The following is a 23820-nucleotide window of genomic DNA, read 5'->3' as shown; positions in this document are numbered from 1 at the left end:
GGAAAATTCTAGAGTGCCTCCGGCTAACTTACAGAACCATTAGAGATTAAAATAGGCGGTATCATTACAACCATACACATAACCACCAAGCAGGATGGTTATTCATTTATACATATATATATATACATATATATATATATTTTCCTAACACTATTAGGTAGCGTAGCCACAGCTGTCTGGGGACATGGCCTATTAAATACAACAAAGCCCAAGTAGTAAATCCCTTCTCTCCCTCTTTCCTTTTTTTTTTTTTTTCCCCTGGTTTCACCTTCCTTACCCTCTGAGGTCTCAGGAGAATGGTTTTTAGTCATCAGCTTTCCTCATCTCCCATGGAATATGATGCTAAAAAGCAGTGTTTGTCCAGAATGAGATGGTTTTGTTCCGCCAGTTCGTTATAGGAAGTAAGATAACTGCTGCTTCTTCCTCGAACCTCCTTCCCCATACGAGTCGTTCCACTGCTTCAGCTCACTCATTATCGATCCCTCTGCAGCAAAGCTTGCCGCAACCTGCATCAAATACCAGTTCAGAATCCACAAATATTACAGAGTAATACACCTTCATCCCCATAGCCACCACAAGGAAGGAGGGAGATGTGTTTTTACCTGATTCTTTGCGTGTCTGAAGTCTTCCATGTTTAATGGCCTCAGGGTAATTACTCTTTCCTCTGTATCTTCAAACACGTCATCATCGTCGGGACTTAGCCTTTGCTCAGCTCTCCGCTTTTTCTCCTGAAATGAGAAGTTTATTTTACCCAGTGTTCATGAGGAAAACAATCAGTAGGGAAAACAATTGGTAAATTAGTGGACCAGCTAGCTAAAATGGATGAGAATACTCACCAAATCCTTAAGTCTCTCTTGCTGTATTAACTCCCTGACTGGCCGATAAGCAGCTGTTGTGCACAGGTTCTGTATTAAAAAAGTTAAGCTGCAGTCAAGAACACCTGATTATGCATATCAAAGCACAGAACCCCGTTCTGAGAAATACCAACCTTAAGATCACTTCCACTATATCCTTCTGTCATGGTTGCAAGCTCCTTGAAATCTAATCCTTCTGCAACTTTTTCTTTTGACAAAAGAGTCTTCATGATCATTTCTCTGTTCTCCACCGATGGTAGGCCAACCATGATCCTGGAAATCATCTTAGGCATTAGTATAAGCATACATGCAGTTCAATACCATTGAATTCATTGACATTCATTCCTTGCTTATATTATCGATATAGTATGGAGAGGCCCATATGCTTGATTTGAGGATTAAATTAACAACATTCTATTCTGTTCTAGATTTAATAGAAAATTTTAAAATTCTATAGGTTGTCACCATTAACACAATGATTATATTGAATTCTAGTTTATTGACAGTCCCTGATATTAAACCTTTTTTCAAAAATAATAATAGTAATAATAAAAATAATAATAATTTTGGCTTCTCCTCCTCAACCAAGAAAACATGGAAAGGTGAACTCAAACTTCCATTAAGGTGTGTGGAATGTTCTTGGAAATGCAGAGTTACCTCCTCTCAAAGCGTCTGATTATGGCTTCATCAAGGTCAAATGGCCTGTTAGTTGCAGCAAGAACAAGAATCCGCTCACCCGGTTTTGTCAAGAGTCCATCCCAATGAGTCATGAACTCATTTTTTATCTTCCGCATGGCTTCATGCTCCCCAACTCTAGTCCGCTGTCCAAGCATGCTATCAACCTCATCTACAAAAATAATAGTTGGGGAAACCTTGGCTGCCAGAGTGAACAAGGCTCGAACATTCTTCTCATCTTCACCGAACCATTTGGAAGTGATGGTAGACATGGACACATTAATGAAGCTTGCTCCAGCTTCATTGGCAATGGCCTTGGCTAACATTGTTTTCCCAGTGCCAGGAGGCCCAAAGAGCAATATTCCTCTGCAAGGCTTTAGAAGGCCTCCTTCAAAAAGGTCTGGTCTACGAAGAGGGAGCATTACAAGTTCCTGGAGGGATTCTTTAATCTCATCCATGGCACCAATATCAGCAAATGTCACACCAATCTCACAAGCTGGGATGACCTCTGGTCTGATGCGCTTCTCAAATTCATTGTCAGGAGGAACTTCCTGTTAGGAAAATATAGCAGGCCTTTCAACGTTAAAACTATGAAAAAGGTAAGAAAATCAAATGCAATTCAAACAGATTATTTTTTGTAAATTAAACAAAATTAATGGCCATCTGTTAGCTACAATACAATAAAGTCAATCTTTGCAACTTCTTTTTCGTTTTTATCAAAGTTATTTGAGATTTTTAATTTTCTTAAAAGTAATGGTCACCGGATAAAGTAATGTGTGCAAGTGTTTGTTTACAAGAAAGACATTCTCAGAATGAACTAACATTTGGCAAGTTTTATGAAAACAGAATTTTGAGGTATAACTAATCTAAACTTAAGCTATGATACAAAGCAAAAATAAAAGACTGACAGAATTGAACCTCAAGAACTCCTTACAGGCATGGTAAGAATTTCTAATTTTTTATTACACATTAACAACACATGAAACACGAGCAGAAGAGCCAAGTGAAAATCTGGAGCAAGTGAAGCGAACTGCAAAGAACCCCCTCAAACCTCCCCACCCCAACCAACAAATAATAATAAAAATAGTAATTGATGGAATTACCTTGGTTTCCAGATGGACTAGACCAACCATTTTAAGTTGGCCTCTGTTTGGCTAGGTACAAACTTCATTACTATTTTTCTGGATTTTTTTTTCCTTCAGTATCATTTTTCTTAGAGGTCACAAATGGTGTAAATCTTTGAACTTAATATACAATCAGTCTCCCAAACTGTACCATCAGTTAATGAAAGGACATTTCCTTCATCATACTTGGAATTCAGAGCTAAATATGCAGTAGAACTTCTTAAGGTTACCCAATGTGTAGTTTATAATTAAAACCAAAAGTAATAGCAGTTGTTACTAGAATTTCCTATAGATTTCCTTTAATTGACATGCGCACTTTCAGATAGATTTTGATAACAGAAAGGCAATCTTAGATATTCTAAAAGTTAAAATAATTTCAACAGAGTGAACCCAACTAAACAGATCAAGGGCATAGCATTAAATGAACTGAGATTACTGGAGCTTTTGATGCTGGGATTGGATTGTCACCCTCCTTTACTGCCACGATAAGTGACCCTGCTTCATTTTTGTTTTCTGGAGCTGTGCTTTCAGCTTTTGCTGCTGGCTTCACACCAGCACCTTCTTCTCCCCCAGCTTCCTGTAATCAATGAAGGAGAGGCATAAAGAGATTATGTTTTTCTTCAAGTAAGAAAGATAGCATTTAAGCACTCTACTAATTCAATTACTCCCATATTTCCATATGACCACAAGAACAAATATAACTAACCTTAGAAGGTTCAGCATGCGCTTCGAGTTTCAAAGTATCTTTGCTGCCAGACTTACCTTCCTGGAATAGACTCAACCCATGGGCCAAACTGTTTCATAGCCAAACATGATGAGTACCTACTAATTAAAATATTGAGAAAACCATTAAAGAACACTATAATCTAACCTCTTGGATGAAATAACAAGTTTCCCATTTTTGTATTCATGATCTTTGTTATTCATCAAATGATAAGAAACTGCTGACACCACAATTTCTTCTATGTAGTTACTGAGAACCATGGTGTCTTCCAGGCAGATCGAATCAAGATCTCGACAGTCAAGATCATTCGCAGCAAGTACTTCAGTGATGTGGTTTTTGTTATCCTGAAGCTGTATCATTTTCATATCCTCCTCCAGTTGAGTCTTCCAACTAACAAAGTGGTTTTCATCTTCAGGTGGTCTGATTTCAATGTTGTAAGGGAATAGAGTAGTAAGCCTCTGATCCACATCTCCGTAGTCATCATCCGGATCTATAATTTGTGAGCCAAGGATCAGTATTGATCCTGAAAGTTTGTTCAACATTTTCTGGAACAAGTTGTATATCCTCTGTGATCTAGATAGAAGCTTCTCAACATCTCTAATATATAGAACAAGTGGGCTGGTTTTTGAAACCGAAACCAGAACCTGCGAGTGAAGACAAAATTGATTGCTGCTCATCAATATCATCATGAAAATCTTAAAAGCTACATGATTTGCACATTTGTGAATTTCGTGACAAATCAATGGATGAGTAAAATGAAGCATTAGCTTCAGTGATTGTAAAAAATTCCAAGTTTTAGTCTGAAATGATATTACCTTGTAAAGGGACTGTATAAGAAGCTTCTCATCAAAAGACCAGCTGCTTGTGCGCTTGAGTGGTGCTAAAGAAATCAAGAGAAATCAAAGAATGACCAAGTAAGCAACCTGGTAAATAGTGAAATATCACTAATGCTTTGATTTTGTTTGGACAGAAAATTAATATGTAACTCACCCACAAAGATTTGTCAAAAGGAAAAAGGAAAAAAAAAATGGTTTGTTTATTCCAAAATGGAACAACACTGATTAGATGCATAGACATATGTTTTTCCATTAGCCTAATTGATTCAAAGACCATAAGGCATGCAAACTGGTAAAATTCATCAACCCTGTAAGTTATTCATGTTTGAAAAGTGGCTGGCTCTACAGCCATTTTATAAGATTATCCTTTAATTTGTTTCACATTTAATAAACAAAAACAACATTGATGGTGCAGTTTTTCGTCCTTATAGTTAAAATGATCACTTTTTTCGTATGTGTTATCACTTCTCACTAAATTCATTACAAAATCATCAATTTGAACAATGTATTTTCCATGTATTAATTTTTGAAAAATATTTTAGGTTATAATCCTATTTTTCATTTTCAACACACTCAGTTTAGCAGTATCAACACATGGACTATATAGGGTTTCTGTAATTACAGCATAATGGCAGTCATATAATAATATATCTACGGTAGAGTATATACATAAGTGCTCTACTATATAATGTCCTGCAGTTTCTTGTTGCAGATAGAATCAACTTCTAGGGGAAAATTATTTAAGAAAATATAATTTTTAGCAAGACACCTGGATATGGTGCAAATTGTGAGGCCATGTTATTCATATTAGCTGAGGCAGAGGCATTTCTCCGAATCTTTGGAGGATTGCAAGAACAGTCTCTTCCCCTGAAAATCCAAGGATGAGATAACTAGAAAAGAAAATATGAAACCAAACAAGTTCCTTTACATTTTCCTTGTGGTCAATCAAGAACATCTACCATGCAATACCTCGATGCAATATCCATGCCACTACTTTGTCTTCGTAATGTGCCTCCAACAGAACTTTTGCTTAGAGCTGTGATAGAGTGAATTTAGAATTAAAGAATCAATGAGAAAAAAGAGCAATCAAAATAATAGAAAATCTAAGCATAACAGTGGTAAAAAAAACATTATGAAACTATCTTATCATTTGTACTTATCAAACATCATAATCCTGCAGGCAGGAAGAGAACACAACTGTTAAAGTTGAATTCTATACCATGCATAAGACGTTATAGCTGATGCTGGCAAATTTAAGTCAAATACCAATCTACACTCCAATCTATTAATCCATGGAAACTGATGAAAATTCCATGAAGAAAATAGGAATTAAAGTACCGATTAGCTCAAACTATAACAAGAAATTATGACAGTGTTTGACAAACAGATAGGATTTGGATCCTGCTATCTGAACAGAGCTACAACAAACTATATATATGACCACACTGAAATAACCGAAAAAATGACAAGAAAGCAATTGCAAACTTAATGCAATATCTTATGGAGCAGTCAGCCACTTGATTGCGACTTGCAACATCTGGATGGAAGCAACAAAAAAAAAAAAAAAGCCAAAGATCGACTTGCAACATCTGGATGGAAACAACAAACAAACAAAGATCAACTGAACTAGGGCAGCACTCATACAGAACCTTCAGCATGCATAACTCAATGCTTCAACCAGAACTTTGCAATCATAAAATTTATTCCAGTAAAGTTCCACCAAAGGAAATAAACTCTGAGAGAAAAAAAAAAAAAAAAAGGGACGTGTGATGCATCATGTGACATGTGCTACTTAATTTACTTCCACATAACTGTATGGTTATAGAATTTATTAGAACAATATAGCAAGGAAATAGAAAAAAAATAACAAGTGACCATGTGTAGCACATCATGCATAAAAAATAACTTCTACAAAACATTCCCCTGCCCGTAGAAAGGGTTCTTTACTATAATAGAGAGTATATGGTCTATACCTTTGCTTTCCTCCATTTGTGGAATGAGAGAAAGTGAACCAAGTAAACTAGAAACCCGCTCTAGAGTTGTTGTTGAAATAGACCTTTTCATAGACTACAAAACAAGTTGGAGAGAAATAAATGGCTTGAAGTTGATTTGTTCACTAATCACACCAACGGAAGCACAATTGAGTGTAATAAACGTGCATTTGGTGCAGATGTGGAGGGTACAAATTTTAAAAAAATAAAGCGCATCATATCAGAAGAAATGATACTTTTTTACCTAGATCCTCAAAGGCAATGGAACTATGATGGAGTGACAGCATTTGTTAACCTTAGGGAACTACCAGAAGGAAAAAGAACAAAGGAAAGGGAGGACCTGAAGATCCAATTTCAAATACAGCACAAGAAGAAATTCCTCAGAATAAGGTAAGAAGAGCTTACAGATTCTTTGCTGGCACTACCATATTTGTTCTGAATCTGCAGACCCAACAATCAGATCATCAGTGCAATTTGAAACCAAAGGAAAACTCCAACTGGTTCGCTCACCTTCAATGAAAAGTCTGTTACATCTAGCAGCAACAGCTTGGCTTCAAAATAGTGTGCTAAAGCCTTGGCAAGCATTTGCTGGTAAAGTTCTTCAAAATGAGAAATGTAATGATCATTTTTGGCTCAAAAAATAAATGCATTCATATGTTCACATTCAAGTCTGGTCAAACAACAGAAAATCCCAAATTACCAACCTGCAGGTCCTGAGAGCAAAATAGCCCGACTTGCAGGAGAAAGGTTTCGTGTATACTTGGAGAATTCAGCTTGCTTCAAGTGGACATAGGCAGCACTCGTTAGTAACACCCGTGTTTGCTCACTGTTACCACAGTCAACAGGGACATCAGACTAAAAATAATAAGATAGGAGGAGAACAATCTTAAGTTGCATTCAACCCTCAAGGTTAATATCTACTGTTGAGAATGAGACGGCCAATAATGCAGATATTATTTGGTTCAAAAATTGGCTACACTTGAGGCTCCTGTAAACTATAATTGTTCACTGTAGCGTCAGCACACAGGAAGCACGCATCCAAATTGAAACTAAAGCACATGTCCAATAGTGTTTTAGAGACTCACAGAGTAACTCTGATCCTATTATGTAAAGAGTTTTTTTTCTCCCTCATCAAAATAAAATTATTTTCATGAGGGGTTACAGGGAAGGTTAGGAAAAAGGTTATCATACTCCAAGAGGGCACTATGGTTATATAATAACATCTATTATGGGCTAATGAAACATAACTACACGCTGACACAACCAAGAAGATCAAGAAGTTGACCTTGTACAAGAAAGAGGACCAGCAATTCATTAGAAGAAAAGGAGAATGTAAATAAATTCTCAAAGCTAATATCTTTATATTCAACTTATCAAACGATCCATTTAAGTTCAATGCCTATTCAACAACCATCCTCAGAATTAGGAATACAACAGTGGTCCGGGAATATATTTAATTGGCTAAAAAGGCAACATTGGAGCTAGAGGAGAAACCATCAGATTTTGGAGTCCATGTTCTGGAATCTCAAGAGACAGTACACTAAAACTGTAAAACATGAGAGCATCACTCCCACATTAACATATAGAATATAGTCCAAATTCAGAATTATTAAGCTAATTCTTTCTAAGAAAAAATTAACTTTTAGGAACCTGGTCATTCTAGAGTGTATAAGTAATAACTCTATTACCTACCAACTAATGAATCCACAGAAATATCTTGGTACCTAGTTAACTATTCAAATATGTTTCCATCTTGACCATAATGAAGCAAACTTCATATCATACAAAGTTCAGCTCATTCCAGAAATAAATAAATAAATGAAGAAGAATTTACATTTAGTTGCTGGTGATACTAATGTACCTTGAGGTTAAGAAAGGTCAATTTCAGATACATGGGTCACCATCTCATAACCAGTTAACCACCAATTACCCACTTGCAACATTGCTACTATCTCATAACTGTACTTCCCTCCTTCGCCACTCTTCTCATCCACCAAAGAACTTTATTATCCCTTGGAAAAAAATATATATACACCATACACTATACTCCCATATACAAAAAGTGAAAGTTAGATATACAAGCTCATAGTTGACATCGTCATGTTATGGAATTTCTATGCCTGTGCCCACAGCTCTTTTAAGCACCCTACTATTTTCCAATTCTACAGATCCATATTTCACTTTAAAAAGAAGTGTTTACTACAAGGTCCAACAATTTAAGTAGCTTTATCAAGGTTGCAACTTCACAATCAAAGCCTAAATCATTTTCAGTTTTACACAATTAAGGTTTGACAACAATTGTTGGTAACACAGTGAAATCATCTCATCCCCTGGTAATTAGAAATTCAAAAATTTCAAGGCAGTAAGTAGTTTAAGATAATCTGTGAAATGCAACACAAATGCAAATGAATTACCTATAGAAGAACAAAAAAAAGGCAAGAATTTGGAGAATGCTTTTTACAAAAACATGATCCATCCATCACCTATTGAGTTCTACTTCTAGTGTAGATTTTAGTAAGATGTTTAAGTTGAGGAATCTTATGACTAGTCAGTAAATATTAGACAGTGATGAAACGTAGAAAGTCATCATTCCAAAAACAGAACACTGTTCCGTCGTCCAATTCATATCCGCAAATAAAAAACTATTATATTAAGAAAGCAAATATCTCGACGTAATAAAATTACAACGAAAGGCAGGGGATCTTCGAAAGGTAGCGAGAAATCCAATTAATATACTAAGACTAAAAAATAGCAACATACACGAGTATCGGGGTTGCAATAAGTTAAACAGTAAACAATTCAATAGTGTAGGACAATCATGCCATAAATATCTACAGACCATAACTATATATATATATATATATATATATATATATATATATATATATATATAGAATAAAATAGGAAAAAACACACTTTCATTCTCGATATCTCGTGATGCTCATACACATGTAGAAACGATAACATCATAACTGATTGAACAATTAAAATGAGAATTGAATTGTGTGCGCAGGATAGGAAGGTAGGAATTCTTCGCTCACCTGAGGTAATATGGAAATTCATCAAACGTGACCTTGCTTTCTCTGCCCTCAACCACCTGTCTGAGCAACTCCTGCTCCATTTTCTCGGCGGTAAGAGCGTCCGAAGAACCAGAACCAGAACCAGTCCATCTGCTCACAGTCTGGCCGGAAGCTAATCCGAGTCCGACTCCAACTCCAACCCCGACGCTCAACGCCGACAACAAAATATGTTTCTGTTCCATTTCTTTTCCACTATCAGAAACCCTAACTCCCTTCTTCGAAGCAAAGATCGCAAAGAACACGACACTAAATATATATATATATATATATATATATATACACACACACAAACGTAACTCTTCTCTGCGTTTCCCACTCAAGAAAACTGGATCAATGCTTCAAAAAAAAGATCATATCACTTCGCCATTGAACTCAAGAACAAACATCAGAACAGAGCCAGACCGATCCGAACCGGACAGCTAACATCATCAAGAAAAAACCTCGAAAATTGACATGAAATTCCACAAGTTGTTCACCGAAAAACTAGAAAGAGCCGATCATTTTCCCTTGGTTTCCGACACCATAAAATCCAACAACCTCCGATCTGCGCGACGTTCCTCCACCGTTTCTCTCTCTAGGTTTCAGTTTTTTGGTTTTTCTTTTCTCTCTCCAAACTTCTGGTAGTTTTATTTGTTTCGCTTTGCGCACCTATGTATAGATACCGAAACAAGCGGATCTAGAGACCACAAAAGTCGCCGAAAAAGGAGTTAGTTGAGAGAAAGAGGGCGGCGGAGGAACGCTGAGAAGGTGCTGGTGGCGGTGGTGGAGATGGTGGTGGAGGCAGTTCCCGCTTTGTCAGGCATGTCCCTCGGTTTTTGAGTTTTTAAAGAGAGAGACAGAGGATTGGTGACTATTGACGGGTTTTCATCACGTGTCGCTTGTCCTGACGTTGACGGTTTGGAGTTCAGAGCTTGACGCCCCTTTGACGCTTTATTTTTAGCCGTTAATTTTTACTTTTTTTTATTAGGTGAAGACAGCGAGATGTACTTGGTACAATATTACAAATTTTGTAATAAACCGTCGCCTGATGCGCCAAAACGCCTACTCCACCAGCTTGCCCACATTCATTGCCTACATTCTCCCCATGTTTTTCCGTAAAATTACGTATATACCCTTCCACTTCCTTCAATTGTTATCTATATATATTTTTGCATGTACACGTGTTCGCTACCGAGAAGCCAATGGCACACTCAGCACTTCTTGTTTATTATTTAAAAATATATAGTAAATTATAGATTCTACACACCCTATGTAACTCTTAAATATGCTCAAATCTCATACTACTATAAAAAAATTTCATCAAAATTTGATGAAAATTCTATATATTTGAAGAGTTTTTATTTTTATGATTTATTTAGATTTGCTTAATTTATTTGCAGATTTATTATAAAGGTTTCTTCATCTTGTTTTTGAAAAAAAATAAATTTTTATAATATAATATTTAATATTTAAAGTGTATTTGATAATGATTTTAAAAAATATTTTTAATATTTAAAAAATTTTATATTTTAAATATTATAAATATTAAAAATATTTTTTAAAATTACTGTCAAATACATCTTTAATAGATTGATGAAAATTCTTATTATTTTTGTTAATGGGAAGAATTGGTGCAAGGGATGGTGGAGGGAGGGGCATTGGGATCCCAGATGGACTCTGATGTTGGGATGGTAGTGTGGGCCAATGGGAAGGTGGGCGCAGGCGATACAAGCGTCCATCTGCATGAATCACTGACAGCATCTGCGGCAAGCGTTGCCCCAATGCAAACCAAATGGTCCACCGCACCTCCAATTCACGTGGCACGCCGCAGGTAACACATGGCCTCTAGCCTCAGAATCACTTAGCCCACCCACATGCTCGTGCTTTCTTCGGCTGAACTCGAGGCCCCAATTCCAATGCATGAATTCGAAACCAATAGAGAGAATGGGTTAGTCAGTAGATGAAATTGGTTGAAATAATTTCCAAAAGTGAGATTTAAATTGAAAGAAAAGGACTTCCAACTGGCATAGTTTTCAGGACCCTTAAGCCATTATTGGCATATATGTTGTGTGAAGAACATACTTGTGGATAGAGTAAAAACAAACGACTAACTGAACAACCTCAAGTGTATAATTTTGGCATTTCTTTGCCCTGTTTGCCAAATTTGTCAGCCATCAAAATGATACTAGGTGGGATACACACACGGCCACGATTTTCCCATTGAATCTTTGATACAAGAAGACAATTACGTGTCAACTAATTTTTCATATTTATTCGTATCAAACGTCATTTAAATAATTGAGGAAAATAGACCCAATGCCCCTGTATACCAAAAAAATCATGCCGAAATCTGAGGTCTTTTTGGGTTGTCTCGATCCTCAGATGTTGCATTTGTCACTATGTGTGAGAATAATTGAGAATGTTCAAGTCACCTAGTGTAAAGAGGATGAGACTAATGGTGGAGACGAAGCTTTTGGCACCTCAAAATCAAAATATCAAGGCACCCACGGGAGAAATCCATTCTTCAGGAACGCAAGCATTCCATTCGACCTTATTTGATACCAATTTCACTTACAAGTTTTTTGATAGAGAAATAACAAAATTTTTCATAAATGACAAACAAGTCAGGATGGCCGAGTGGTCTAAGGCGCCAGACTCAAGTTCTGGTCCTCGAGAGAGGGCGTGGGTTCAAATCCCACTTCTGACAATTTTTTTGCCCCCTGGCATGTGAATTGGCTTCCTTTTCCCTCTATATTCTATAATGTGTTTATCCTCAAATTGTCAATCTTGGCCTCAAATCCCCCTCTTCCTTCTTTTTTTCTTCATTTTTTTCCCCTTCTTCTACAATTCTCCCTTTTTTCTCCCCACAATTCTCAACCTTGGGCATCAACTCTATATACTAAAATGTTGGCATGCAAACTCAGCATTGGAAAGTTGCCCTTCTTTTCCCTCTGTATACTATAATGCTGGCATGCTAGGTCTCCTAGGGCCTCAATATTAATTCCTATTCCAATTTTTCCTTGATCAAAGAACCAAAAACAGATCGGCAGATTGATCATCTTTGGTAATATTGGGCCGGGCAAAATGTGACGACCAGCAAATGAATTACAATCACTATACAGAAAACCATGGTGATTTTATCCCTAGAGTAAGGAACAACACATAAAAATTGGCCACATTCTATGCTTCATTTAGATGAGATCAATCAATCAGTGTACATAAAATACAAAGCTAAATAATAGCGTTACTTCATCAAATCTAAGAAAACAAAGCCATTCCAGAGGCTGTGCAACAGCATTGATGGCAACAGGTTCCTTGACCGTGCAAATATGACACCCATCACCACCCCGAGAAATATAAGTGGTAGCATTCTCTGTACATTGAAGTGTGCTAGAGCAAACGCAACCGAACTCACCAGGATTGAGCACCATACGGGCATGTATTTGGTCAAGGATGGGAGGAGGAAACCCCGAAAGACGATCTCCTCCCATACTGGGGCACACACTGAAACCACCAGTGCATACAGCCCCATCGCCACTGGATCCCGTGCCATGATTGACTGCTCAACGCTTGAGAGTGTAACGGGTGTGGATGGGAGAAGGGGCAACAGATCAAGGTTGAACTGTGAGAGCCGGTTGACCAGGGGGAACATGAGGCACCCTATAGCAACATCGGCTAGCCAGTTCCCTCTCAGGCTGAACCTGAACCAATCAGATGGGAGGGGAGAAAACCGAGAGAGACAGCGATGGAGAATTGCAATTCCTGCAAGGCCTTCAGCTACATCTGTCAAGAGGCTGTACAGTGCTTGCCCTCTGTATGTTAGAGATTCCTTGCTGAAACCCACCACATGAGCTGTGAATGGGATCATCCATGATCCCACAAACCAGAATGATACAATCCAGAGGAGCATAACCTGCATTGTTGTAAAAATTTCTCATTGTTTTTCTTTTGGTCATTATTTTTCGTACAATGAATTGATTTCAGCATTAAGGAGGCTTTCAAGATAAAAGGACTTAAAGTAATGGAAATATGGCTCCTAAATGAACATAGCTCCACATAACATGATTCTGGTTACATCCATAAAGTTTTAATGAGTTGTAAAGCAGTCATAAAGCGAATGTATTTGAAGAATGGTTGTCCAATGGTGACATCTAGGCCTTAGGGGTGCAGCTTGGATGGGTTGGTCCGATCCAACCCAACTCAAATCAGGAGTTTTTTCAACCCAAACTTAATTTAGGTTAGACTCGGGTAAAGGTTTGGACAACCCAAGCTTAACTTGGATCCAATTTAATATTTTATAATTTATATTATGCTATATAATAATATTTTACTTATTTATTTATTGAGATTTTAAAGGAAAAATATCAAATTATAATTATATCATATCAACGATTCATAAATTTATTTTTACTTTTTTTAATTATATCATACAAACGATTTTTTTTGCCAATTATATCCTATAAATGATACATAAATTTAACTACATCATATAAGCAATCAAATCATATTATCCCATTTACCATTTATTTTTGTATAAATATATAGAAATTTATTGTAAAAAACATTGTGTGTAGACTTTGAATCATGCAATCCGACCAATATGATTAATCTGAATCTAATCCAACCAACTAGAACTCAACTTGAGCTTAGAAAAATGAGATTGAGTTGAGCTTGGGTTAGAGGTCGAGTTAGATTGGGCTTACATTGATTGTTTATTAATTCAGGTTAAGTTTGGGTTAGCCACTAACCCAACCCAACCCCCCAAATTGCAGCCCTACATCTGGCATACCACCTTCCAAATACAAGTGGATATATATAGAACAGAGGTACTTGTTAAACTCCAATGAAAATGTGAATTGAAACTTCATCAAAGTATGTTTGGGCACGTTTTCAAAAAAGATTTTTGAGAATAATTCTTAAAAAGAGTCTTCAATTGTTTTCATGAACAAAATTCTGTTTAGGAACATAAATATGAAAAAACAGTTTTCTTGGTTTTATTCTCCATAAAAGTATTACGCATTATGTGCAATGCAAAAATTTTCAAAGTATTCTCAATATTTTTAATTGTTACCCAAAACACTCTGCAAAATACAACTGAAAACACCTAAAATTTGTTTTAAAAAACTAACTGTTTTCAGAACTAATTCTCATCAAACTATTTTCTATCAATAAAACCGTTTTTAAGAACAATTTCCAAACATGACCTTAACTTCTATATTTTTCTTTACTGACAATGCATCCCTATTAATAACTAACAGCAACAGAAGCTTAGAGTCTAATTGCATTTCATAAATGAGCCCTCAGAAAGGATAAGTGAGAAAAATGTACCTGGAGTATGGTTTCTGATGTCCACGGAACAACCCATGGCTTCCCGATCACTCTTAAGATTACATCAGCAGCCTAAAACATGATCAAGCCCATTAATCAACATTTTAAGACATCCTAACAATTCTGTCATATGCTCAAATTTAATTTTTCTGTTCATGGCAGATAAATTCATACAAGCAGTCAAAATCTTTTCTTGTCAAGACAGAAGAAAACATATCTTCTTTTGCATAATAGGCAGTAGCCCATTTGGTTAGCAAGAAGACAGAGGCAAAGAAAGGAACGTAAAATCCCACACCTACTTATGCTATATTTGGTTCTAATAAAGTACTAAGGAAAAGGAAAAAGAAAAATGGTAATGAAAATGATTTTCTCTAGTTTGTTTTACTATGGTTATGTTTGGTTTTTGGAAAGTACGAAGGAAAGAATAAAAAAACTAAAGAAAATGATTTTCTCATTTTTCGTTTTAATATAAAAATACTAAAGAAAATCAAATATAATTAAAATTAATTAGAAACTTATACATTTTTAAATTATATAATATTATGTAGAGAGTTAAAAAAAGTTAAATAAGTTTGAAGTAACATATAAAAATAATCCATTGACTTTAAATCTATTTTTTTATTTTCCTTCACCTTTTTTTTCTCCTACTTTTCCTTTCTATTTCCTTTCCCTCCTATTTTCTTTCAAATTTTCTGGAAACCAAAATTAACTTAAGCAAAATACAAAAAAATAAAAAATAAAAAATCAAATATAATTAAAATTGGATAGAAACTAATGTATTTTCAAATTATTCAATCATTACATATAAGAGGAAAAATAAATGAAATGAGTTTGAGAAGCATATAGAAAGAATTTATTGACTTTTATTTTTTTTATTTTTTGCCTTTAGTTTTTCTTTCATTCCATTTTTCCTTTCTATTTTCTTTCCTTCACATTTTTCCTCAAAATTTTCAGGAACCAATCATAGCCTTAGCGCTCAGGTGGTCTCCAAAATTTCCTCCTTTAGCTTCATATGTTCTTGGCAACCAAACTAAAGATAGCAACAATATGATAAATTCTCTAATGAATACATGTAAGCTCCATGCAGACTATCTATCAAATAAAATCCTCCTAAAAATGTAGAGAATTCTCTTCTACTGAGAACCTCTATGGCTCTATCTATGTTCATCTGTGGCACCCAGAACTAATTAATATCCCAAAGCCACAAATTAGAGAAAAAAATTCAGTGAAACAAAATATTACCTCTCGGAAACTTGAAGCCCAATCCTTTTGGACAGTGCTTGGTTTATTGAATTCGGGCTTCACCAATTCTCCTGACAGAATATCGTCTATAGATTCGGACTTGGGAGTTTCCGAAGAAGAATCTTCATGCCTAAAGCATGAAATTTTCCATTTCTGCGAAGATACACCAATAAAATTGCAATCTTCTTGACATGAAAGAGTATTCAAACAAAGCACTGCAAATTCAATAATTTTCCTCTGTTTTTTATATTCAACAAAGACTAATACAGCTACTTTCTCAGCAGCCAAATGGGAAACTAACATGAAAAAATAACTCAAATCCACAACTCAAGTCATATTCTCGAAAGCCAAACACGAATGGTTAAGGAAAAGCTTTACTGAGTTTTCTATTCCAGCAAAGATAAGGGAATAAAATTTCTGCCTTAAAATAATAGGTAGGCACTACTTCAATGACACGCCTCATCTCAACAAAGAAGAATACAACTATTTTCTCATCAACTAAACAGGAAGCTAACAGGAAAAATAATTGAAACCCACAATTCCAACCTTAATTACACCAAACATTCTGAAAAACCAAGCACAGATAGATAAAGAAAACCCTTCATCCCTAACTCATGAAAATATCCATTCTAAAACCAATTAAATTTCTGCCTTAAAATAATAGATAACCAACCACCAATTCAATTAATTTCCCTCTTTTTCCTCATCTCAACACAGACTAATTTCCCAGCGGAACCGAAAGCTAACACGAAAAATCAACTGAACCCCACAATTCCAACCTTAATTCCAATTCACATTCACCAAACACAAACCGATAACAAATTAGAACCAAACAAAAGACAAAAAAGAGAGAGAAGCAAAAAGGACTCAAATTTAAGAAGTGCTTACGCTCTTCGGAAACTTGGAATGAGATTCAGAGATCCGAAAACCACTGGAGAGAGGATAAAGGGTTCCAGGGCGGTTTGGGAGCCTGAGGCGGGAGATGGTGGGTGGGAGTGAGGGGCATCGGGAGAGAGCGTGAGAGCATGAGCTCCACATGGGTCCAGTTCCGGGTGGGCCAGAGATCCGAACCCGGTTGCGGAAGGGCGTGTGGAGCTGCTGAATCAGGGACGTTGGACACGGGTGGTGGACATGGGTGGTGGAGGGAAGCTAAAACCCTAATGCGATTCAATCCGGTAGTTTCGGATTCTTCAATTTCGTGTGCGGTGTGACAGTTGGAGGCGACCTACTGTTCTGGTCAGAGAGACACCGCGCTGCGAGGTACCGCCCTCGAAACGACGCCGTTTTACTCTGGGTCTCGGATCCGTGACCATAAAAACGCTGCGTTTTGATTCCTACCCACCACAAGGCATTAGAGCCCCCATAACGACTATTTTTTATGGGTGAGGTTTATTTATTTATTTAAAAAAAACATTATTGAAACAAGAAATTGTGGGCCCATTCCCTGTCCCATGGAATCAATCACAGAAAGTTGCAGATACATTTCCTGATTGCTTTACGACCACTTGTATACTTTATACTCTTTCTTTTGTATTCGGTCACATTTATTTATATTTGTCTCACTAATTTATTTATTCATACAATAATATCAAATTGTAAGTAGGTACTTTTTTTAAAATAAATAAGAAAATATTTATATTTATTTCACTTTGTCATTGTTATATTTATCTTAAAAATATAATTATTAGAATACAAAAAAAAAAATTAGGAAAAAATTTAATGATAGTATAAAGAATGTCAGTCATTAAAAAATATGAAAAATATGAAGAGTGAAGGAAGCAAATTAGAGGAATTTAAAGAATGCCCATCTCTGTCATGAAATCAATAAATTAAGCATTACAAAATGTACCATGGATGCAAAAAGCTTGAGCAACCCTAGACATAATAGTTCATCCCTGCCATGATCAAGCTGATGTGGGGAATGTGCAGGGCCACACCTGGGGATCTGCAGTTTCTACGCAAGAAAGAGTAGGCTACATCCACAGCCAACTTCTTCAAGAACGATGAGTTTCTTCTCGCCTTTATATAGGAATGCCCTATCACATATGCCACTTCTGCATGCTTCGCTTCCACAAGCTCCAGCAGCTCTTCTTTCACGTGTGGGTGCTTGTAGTTTTTGTCCAGCAGCTGGTACCGCACATGGCGCCTGCGGCTCAGATGGGCTGGTACTTCCTGCTCGTACAAGGCCTGGAGTCTCCGCAGAGTGGCCGACTTGCTACTGCTCAGAGCGGCGGACCCGGTCCAGCTGCTGCTTCCGCTGCCGTAGCTTTCTCCCAGATTAGCAGATTCTGACATTACCATTCTCATTCCGGTCTTCTCAGAGGTTCTCACGACTGCCAGTCTGCCATCCACCGACCCATCTGGGGTTCTCGAGCCTTCTGATTCCAGTTGAATGAACTCCGCTATGCTCATCACCAGGTTGTACTCAAAATCTTCGTTACTTTTATGGACATCTTTGTAACCATATCGGATAATGCATCTGTACATCTGATAAGCTTTGGGTCCAATCCGGCCGATGAGGTAGCGCTCCTTATGAGAGATGTAAGGGACGTGAATGGTCTTGATGCAGACGAAGACGATGACCTGGTAGAAGGATGGCAAGTTGGTGAGGAAATGGGAAAATGTGGCTGGCACCCCAGTTGCCAATTCAGTGTAGATGACGCCTATACCGGGAGTCCTGATAATCCCAAGACTGGGGCCAAGTGAGAGAATCCTTTTCATGGGTATCCTGTTCTGTTGATCAGATAAATACTTCCGCCTGCTGCCATAGTGCCACACATACATAACAGCAAGGAAGACTGAAGACAACATGATTGAAAGCCACCCACCCCTATGGATTCTCATATAAGAAGATGAAAGGAAGATAATCTCCATTGATCCAAAGAACAGTAGGAATGACAGGGCAAGCACGAGAGTCTTATGCCACACCAGGGTAATGGCCAGTGTCATCAACAATGTTGTCACCAATGTCACACTCATATACGCAATCCCTGATATTAAAGGCATCATAATCTTGAGGGACAGGGGCCATATAATTAATTAACATTTTGATTAAAAAATTAAGGTATGTTCTAACCAAGGAGGGCTTACCATAGGCATTTCCCATGAGGGTTGTGTCTCCAAAACCAAGTGTGACAGTCAGAATGAGTATCATAAGGATCCAGTTTATCTCTGGAATGTAGATCTTACCATGGATCCATCTTGATGTGTGTACAATCTTGACACGAGGGAAACATCCTAATGCCTGACATTGTTGAACAATTGAGAACGTCTCGGAGATTGCCGCCTGACTGGCAACAATCCCAGTTGAAATTGCAAGAACAAAAACTGGCCAGAACAAGGGCTCTACAAAAATGGCAACAACACTGTAAAACAGTTGATATGGTGGTTGGTTCAAATATATAACATTTTATATGAAGCAGGGGCAGGTGCAATAAAGAGTCATGAGTTTTGAAGAAGTTATTAAACATAAAGTTTTTTAAGAGTTACAACAAGAAGGCGTTTGTAGTCCAACGGTTAGGATAATTGCCTTCCAAGCAATAGACCCGGGTTCGACTCCCGGCAAACGCATGAGGGACTTCTCCTTTTTAATTTTCCTCTGATAACATTTTTTAGAGCATATATTAATGTGTGATTTTTAGTTTTTTACCTGGTACAGAAGCATAGAAGCTTATATCTGCTGCAGAAAAGTTCTTTGAAAGAAATGCAGCCTGCCCCATGTATTGAAGCATTAGACACGGGTAAATGACAACAAAAAATGCAACCTGCAATTATGACAAACCAGTAATATGAGAAAAAGAAAACAACATCAACCACCTGCTGATGGCATTGACTCAACATACCCTCATGGATGTAGCTGTGAATTGGCCAAGGTCTGCAAACATAGCTTCAGTTCCTGGAAATGAAAAGAAACATCTACATAAATCCAGAAATAGTGAAGCTAAATGAACAAGATGTCAATAGATTTTGACTGCCAGTCACCAGTAATACATAGAAAAATTCCTCCAAGGGAGATCCATCCATCTTTTCCCGTGTTCCTGAAGAACTTGTAAATGTAGTAGGGCGAAAGAGCCTGGTAAATTCTTGGGTTCCACTTGGTGATATTGTAGATGCCGAGAAGGGCAACAGACAGCAACCACAGGAGCACAATGGGTGCAAATGTGATGCCCACCCTGTGGGTGCCATGGTGCTGCCGGACGATAAGACAAACCAATACAAAGCAGGTGATAGCAACCACCATTCCTGTGGAATCATAGAGCTGAAAATAACTTGAATGACGATATAAGGAATACTAGGATTTCTGTATATAGGAAAAAAAAGGTTCCAAAAACTCTCCCCCATTAAAAATTAAAAACAACAGAAACAGAGAGAGAGAGAGAGAGCCAAACAATTCCAATGCACTTTACTTCTATTATACTCAGCATTGTACTATTTTTTTTCTGTCTCCAAGATATATCAGCAAATGGTTTGGAAGCTTACAAAACGAATTGATGCCTGCAGTAGCAGTGTCGAAAAGTTTTTTTCTTCTGTTAATTGGAGAGTAAATAATAAGCATCTACAGATCTCTATCCAGAAAAATTGACCATGTTATTCTCCCTCTCGTAGTGTACAAGAGACCTCAGAGACCATGTTATTCTCACTTATACCTTATAGTTTATAAGTGATCTATAGATTACTTTCTTTTCTATGAATTCAGGTTCCACCCATATCATTGTTCATGGGCGGCCATACAAGAGACCTCGGTATTGTAGAGACCATGCTATTCTCCCTCTTCCATTCTGTGGGTTTTTGGCTTCCTAGTGCAATCCATGCATTGCATCTGGATCTCTGCCAAAGATGGCATTCAATAGGTTTCCAACACTCTGCAAGTACCTTTTAGGTGTCATTATATATGTACAACATGTTTTGTTCCTCTTTTCCCATCAAATTTAACACAATCCTATTTCTAACAGATGAGTTCAAGAGTACTTCAAGTATGATAAGGGTTTTGGTTCTGTATTCAAGAGCATTAGTCTTTAAACAAACCAAACATTCTTTTTTTTCCCCCCCTATAAAACTCACTGTCATCTGCATTCTTGACTCGAACTTTCAGCCCTTCAATGGATGACAAAACTGCAAAAGATTAAATATGCCTCAGCATGGGCATGAGAAGATGAGATGAATGAAACTCTCCAGGTTTTGGATTCAAAAAGATTAAAGACAGTTCAGTTACCAGTAATTGAAGGAGTGATGACACCAATAGCTATCACCATAGAAGCACCAAACAAAACTACAAGGAGTAAGCCAGTCCTTGTGTTTTTATGTTTCTCAACATATCTTTTGAATACAGAGGGAGGTATGTTCCTATTCGAGTAACGCGGACTAAAATACGTAGAAAGGTCCTCATCTGCTGCTTGATGATTAGGAAGCAAACAAAGCTTTGCATGTCTGCAGAGAAGCGAGTATAAAGCGAAAGTTCCTCCTGTTAATGACCCCATCAATGATGGCCACAAACCCATCAACTAGGGAAATAAAAACATGAAAGTTCTTGTAACATTCTTAAGAAAAATTCTTAGTTCTTACCTTCACCATTATCATCTACACTCAACATGATGACAACATACTTGAACAATGGAAGGAGCATGAAAGTCCAAAAGATCAAAGAACATGCCCCAAACACTGCATCTTCAGTTTGATAATGTTGCAGCCAACCAGAGAATGTAATTTTATACACATAAAGCGGGGAAGTACTCAAGCTGCCAAACACAATCCCCAAACTCTGGTATGCTAAAAGAAGAACACGCTTGTGTTGATTCCTAATTTGGGCCTGCTTGAACAGAAAACAAACATGTAATCCATTGCTTCCAAGCTCAATAGAAATATACACAGCATTTTAGGGCTGAAAACCGTAAAATCTTAGATACTAAAAAAGCAGCACACTTTATGAGATGATGCCTTAATGCCCAGAGTTCCATAGGAATTCTACATCCTGCTCACCCATGATAAGGAAAAAGAAAAACACTAGATTTTACACGCTATAGAGACAAAATCAATATAAATACTAAGACAACTTAATTTTTCGATTAGCCACCAAATTTCATCTGATCTTAGTCCCGTTCGGATATAGTATTGACATTGTGTTTGTCCATACTCAATGACCCTTAACTCTCTAAAGTAGCCCGCGGCAACAGATACCCTTTTTCTCCACATTCTTCCTAGACTTTTCTATAATTCATAAGAATATCATATATTCCCATTTGAAATGGTTAGTGCCAAACAGCACTTCACCATCCTAGTATATCGCCGACATTTTGTTTGTACGTATGCCTCAATGACCTTTGAATTTCTAAAGTTTCCTACAGCGTATACACCACAACATTCTTCATAGATTTTTTGACAGTTCATAATAAGTATCATACTTTTCCACTTTAAATTTCTAATGCTAACAACACTATCTGCAATTTTCCGTATTCTTTTTCACATAAACTTTTGATACAGATCCACATCAATTCATTTGAACAATACAGATCCCACATTTTTTCCCCTTCAATCAAGAACAAAAATATGAATAATCACACAAGCTCATGAAAACTGATTTTCCAATATGAAGCCCAAGCAAAAGAAATTCAGTGCTCGATCGGGAAAAACAATCCAATACAAAACGAACAGAAAACGAATCAGCCCCCGTTTGGTTTCTCTGAAAAGAACATGCTGGGAAATGGCCATCATTCTCAAGCCATTCAAGCAATTTTCTTCTCCTTACTCTGATCCGAAATTTTCCCCGAGAACCAAAGGGAGAATTAGGGTTAGGGTTTTGAGTTGAATACCATGGGTGGTTTGAAGGAGAGAGAAGTAGAGAAGCCTGTATCAATGTGAAGGTCTTGGAAATCCAACCATGGGAAAATGAGAATTATATATAGGTAACGGTTTCGTTGTAACTGACCCACATCTCCAGCATCTTTTCTTGTGGGCCTGACTTGGTACAAAGGAACGAGTTAATGGGCCCATTTTGCGTTATTGGTGGATCTTATGAGTACAGCCCATGATAGGCCGTTATACGAAAAAATAATTAAAATGATACTTAGAGTGCGTTTGGCAGTGATTATAAAAATTATTTCGAACATTTTTAATATTTGATAAAAATTTCGAAGTGTTATACATGTTAGAAGTACTTCCTACAATCACTGTCAAACACACTCTTAGTCTCCTAATGAATTTTAGGGTATACTCTTCAAAATTCAACGTCTGAATGATTATCATAAAAATGATCTTTTTGTTGTACTACTTGTGTGACATATTTTTATAAACTTATAGAGTTTTTTAGTATTTAGATATTAACTAAAAAGAATTACTTATGATATTGTTTTTTGTAATATATTATATAAGAAAAAATTTATTTTTGAAATAAAAATCTATTGAAAAAATTTATTTTATGTAATTTTCTAAAGTTTTAAAAATGATTGAAAATTATTTTTTCATATATTTAATTTTTATTTAAAAAAAACATTTTGAAATATTAGAAACTCCTAATCCCCTACAATTACTCTCAGATGGATTTTACTTCCCATTGATTCAAATAAACGGGTTGGTAGATTTTACTATTTTCTATTTTCTGTCACAGGCTTGAGGTTATGTTTGATTTTTATAACTTAAAAAGCATTTAGAAGAGAAAAAAAAAAAAAAAAGATTGAAGAGAAATGATTGTCTTATGAGTCTCATGAGATGTTATGAAAAAATGTAAGGGAAAAAAATTAAATTTATATTTGGTTTTAGGAAAGTTTTAAAAGAAAGAAAAATAAGATTAAAGAAATAATTTCTGATATCTAGTTATATAATAATAATTTACTAGAAGTTTATACATTTTCATATTATATAAGAAAAGTAAAATAAGATAAATGGTTTAAAAATATGTTAAAATTTATTTTTTACCTTTTTCTATTTTTTAAAAATTTTCTTTTCTTAACATTTCCTCTTCAATTTTTTTGGAACCAAATATATGGTATATGGA

At 36.5% G+C, this 23820-nt stretch overlaps 3 protein-coding genes and 2 non-coding genes across 5 annotated transcripts; 2 read left to right on the top strand and 3 right to left on the bottom strand.

Annotated features, from left to right (window-relative positions):
• Window positions 1-139: 139 nt before the first annotated feature.
• Window positions 140-10076, bottom strand: LOC117932795 (calmodulin-interacting protein 111). Its single transcript, XM_034854130.1, has 16 exons — window positions 9246-10076; window positions 6909-7030; window positions 6715-6803; window positions 6610-6645; window positions 6187-6280; window positions 5183-5249; window positions 4983-5080; window positions 4193-4257; window positions 3525-4021; window positions 3360-3447; window positions 3090-3230; window positions 1512-2080; window positions 989-1127; window positions 837-905; window positions 603-728; window positions 140-506 (listed from the first exon to the last, which is right to left on the bottom strand). The coding sequence occupies exons 1-16, from the start codon at window positions 9464-9466 to the stop codon at window positions 393-395; spliced, it is 2535 nt and encodes an 844-aa protein (XP_034710021.1). The 5' UTR covers window positions 9467-10076; the 3' UTR covers window positions 140-392.
• A 1810-nt stretch (window positions 10077-11886) lies between these two features.
• TRNAL-CAA lies at window positions 11887-11970 on the top strand. The gene has a single exon. It is a non-coding gene; the product is annotated as a tRNA-Leu (tRNA).
• A 456-nt stretch (window positions 11971-12426) lies between these two features.
• On the bottom strand, window positions 12427-17128 carry LOC117907570. The gene is made up of 4 exons (XM_034821162.1): window positions 16722-17128; window positions 15834-15986; window positions 14592-14663; window positions 12427-13176 (listed from the first exon to the last, which is right to left on the bottom strand). The coding sequence occupies exons 1-4, from the start codon at window positions 16869-16871 to the stop codon at window positions 12508-12510; spliced, it is 1044 nt and encodes a 347-aa protein (XP_034677053.1). The 5' UTR covers window positions 16872-17128; the 3' UTR covers window positions 12427-12507.
• A 480-nt stretch (window positions 17129-17608) lies between these two features.
• On the bottom strand, window positions 17609-22683 carry LOC117929165 (potassium transporter 3). The gene is made up of 9 exons (XM_034849397.1): window positions 22640-22683; window positions 21396-21639; window positions 21046-21294; window positions 20895-20945; window positions 19815-20075; window positions 19676-19728; window positions 19483-19597; window positions 18924-19178; window positions 17609-18823 (listed from the first exon to the last, which is right to left on the bottom strand). The coding sequence occupies exons 1-9, from the start codon at window positions 22640-22642 to the stop codon at window positions 17709-17711; spliced, it is 2346 nt and encodes a 781-aa protein (XP_034705288.1). The 5' UTR covers window positions 22643-22683; the 3' UTR covers window positions 17609-17708.
• On the top strand, window positions 19332-19403 carry TRNAG-UCC. Its single transcript has one exon. It is a non-coding gene; the product is annotated as a tRNA-Gly (tRNA).
• Window positions 22684-23820: the final 1137 nt, after the last annotated feature.

The sequence above is a fragment of the Vitis riparia genome, chromosome 2, assembly GCF_004353265.1.
Source record: "Vitis riparia cultivar Riparia Gloire de Montpellier isolate 1030 chromosome 2, EGFV_Vit.rip_1.0, whole genome shotgun sequence".
Classification (NCBI taxonomy): domain Eukaryota; kingdom Viridiplantae; phylum Streptophyta; class Magnoliopsida; order Vitales; family Vitaceae; genus Vitis; species Vitis riparia.
Note: the sequence above shows the minus strand (reverse complement) of the source record. Positions and strands in the feature narration are given on the sequence as shown.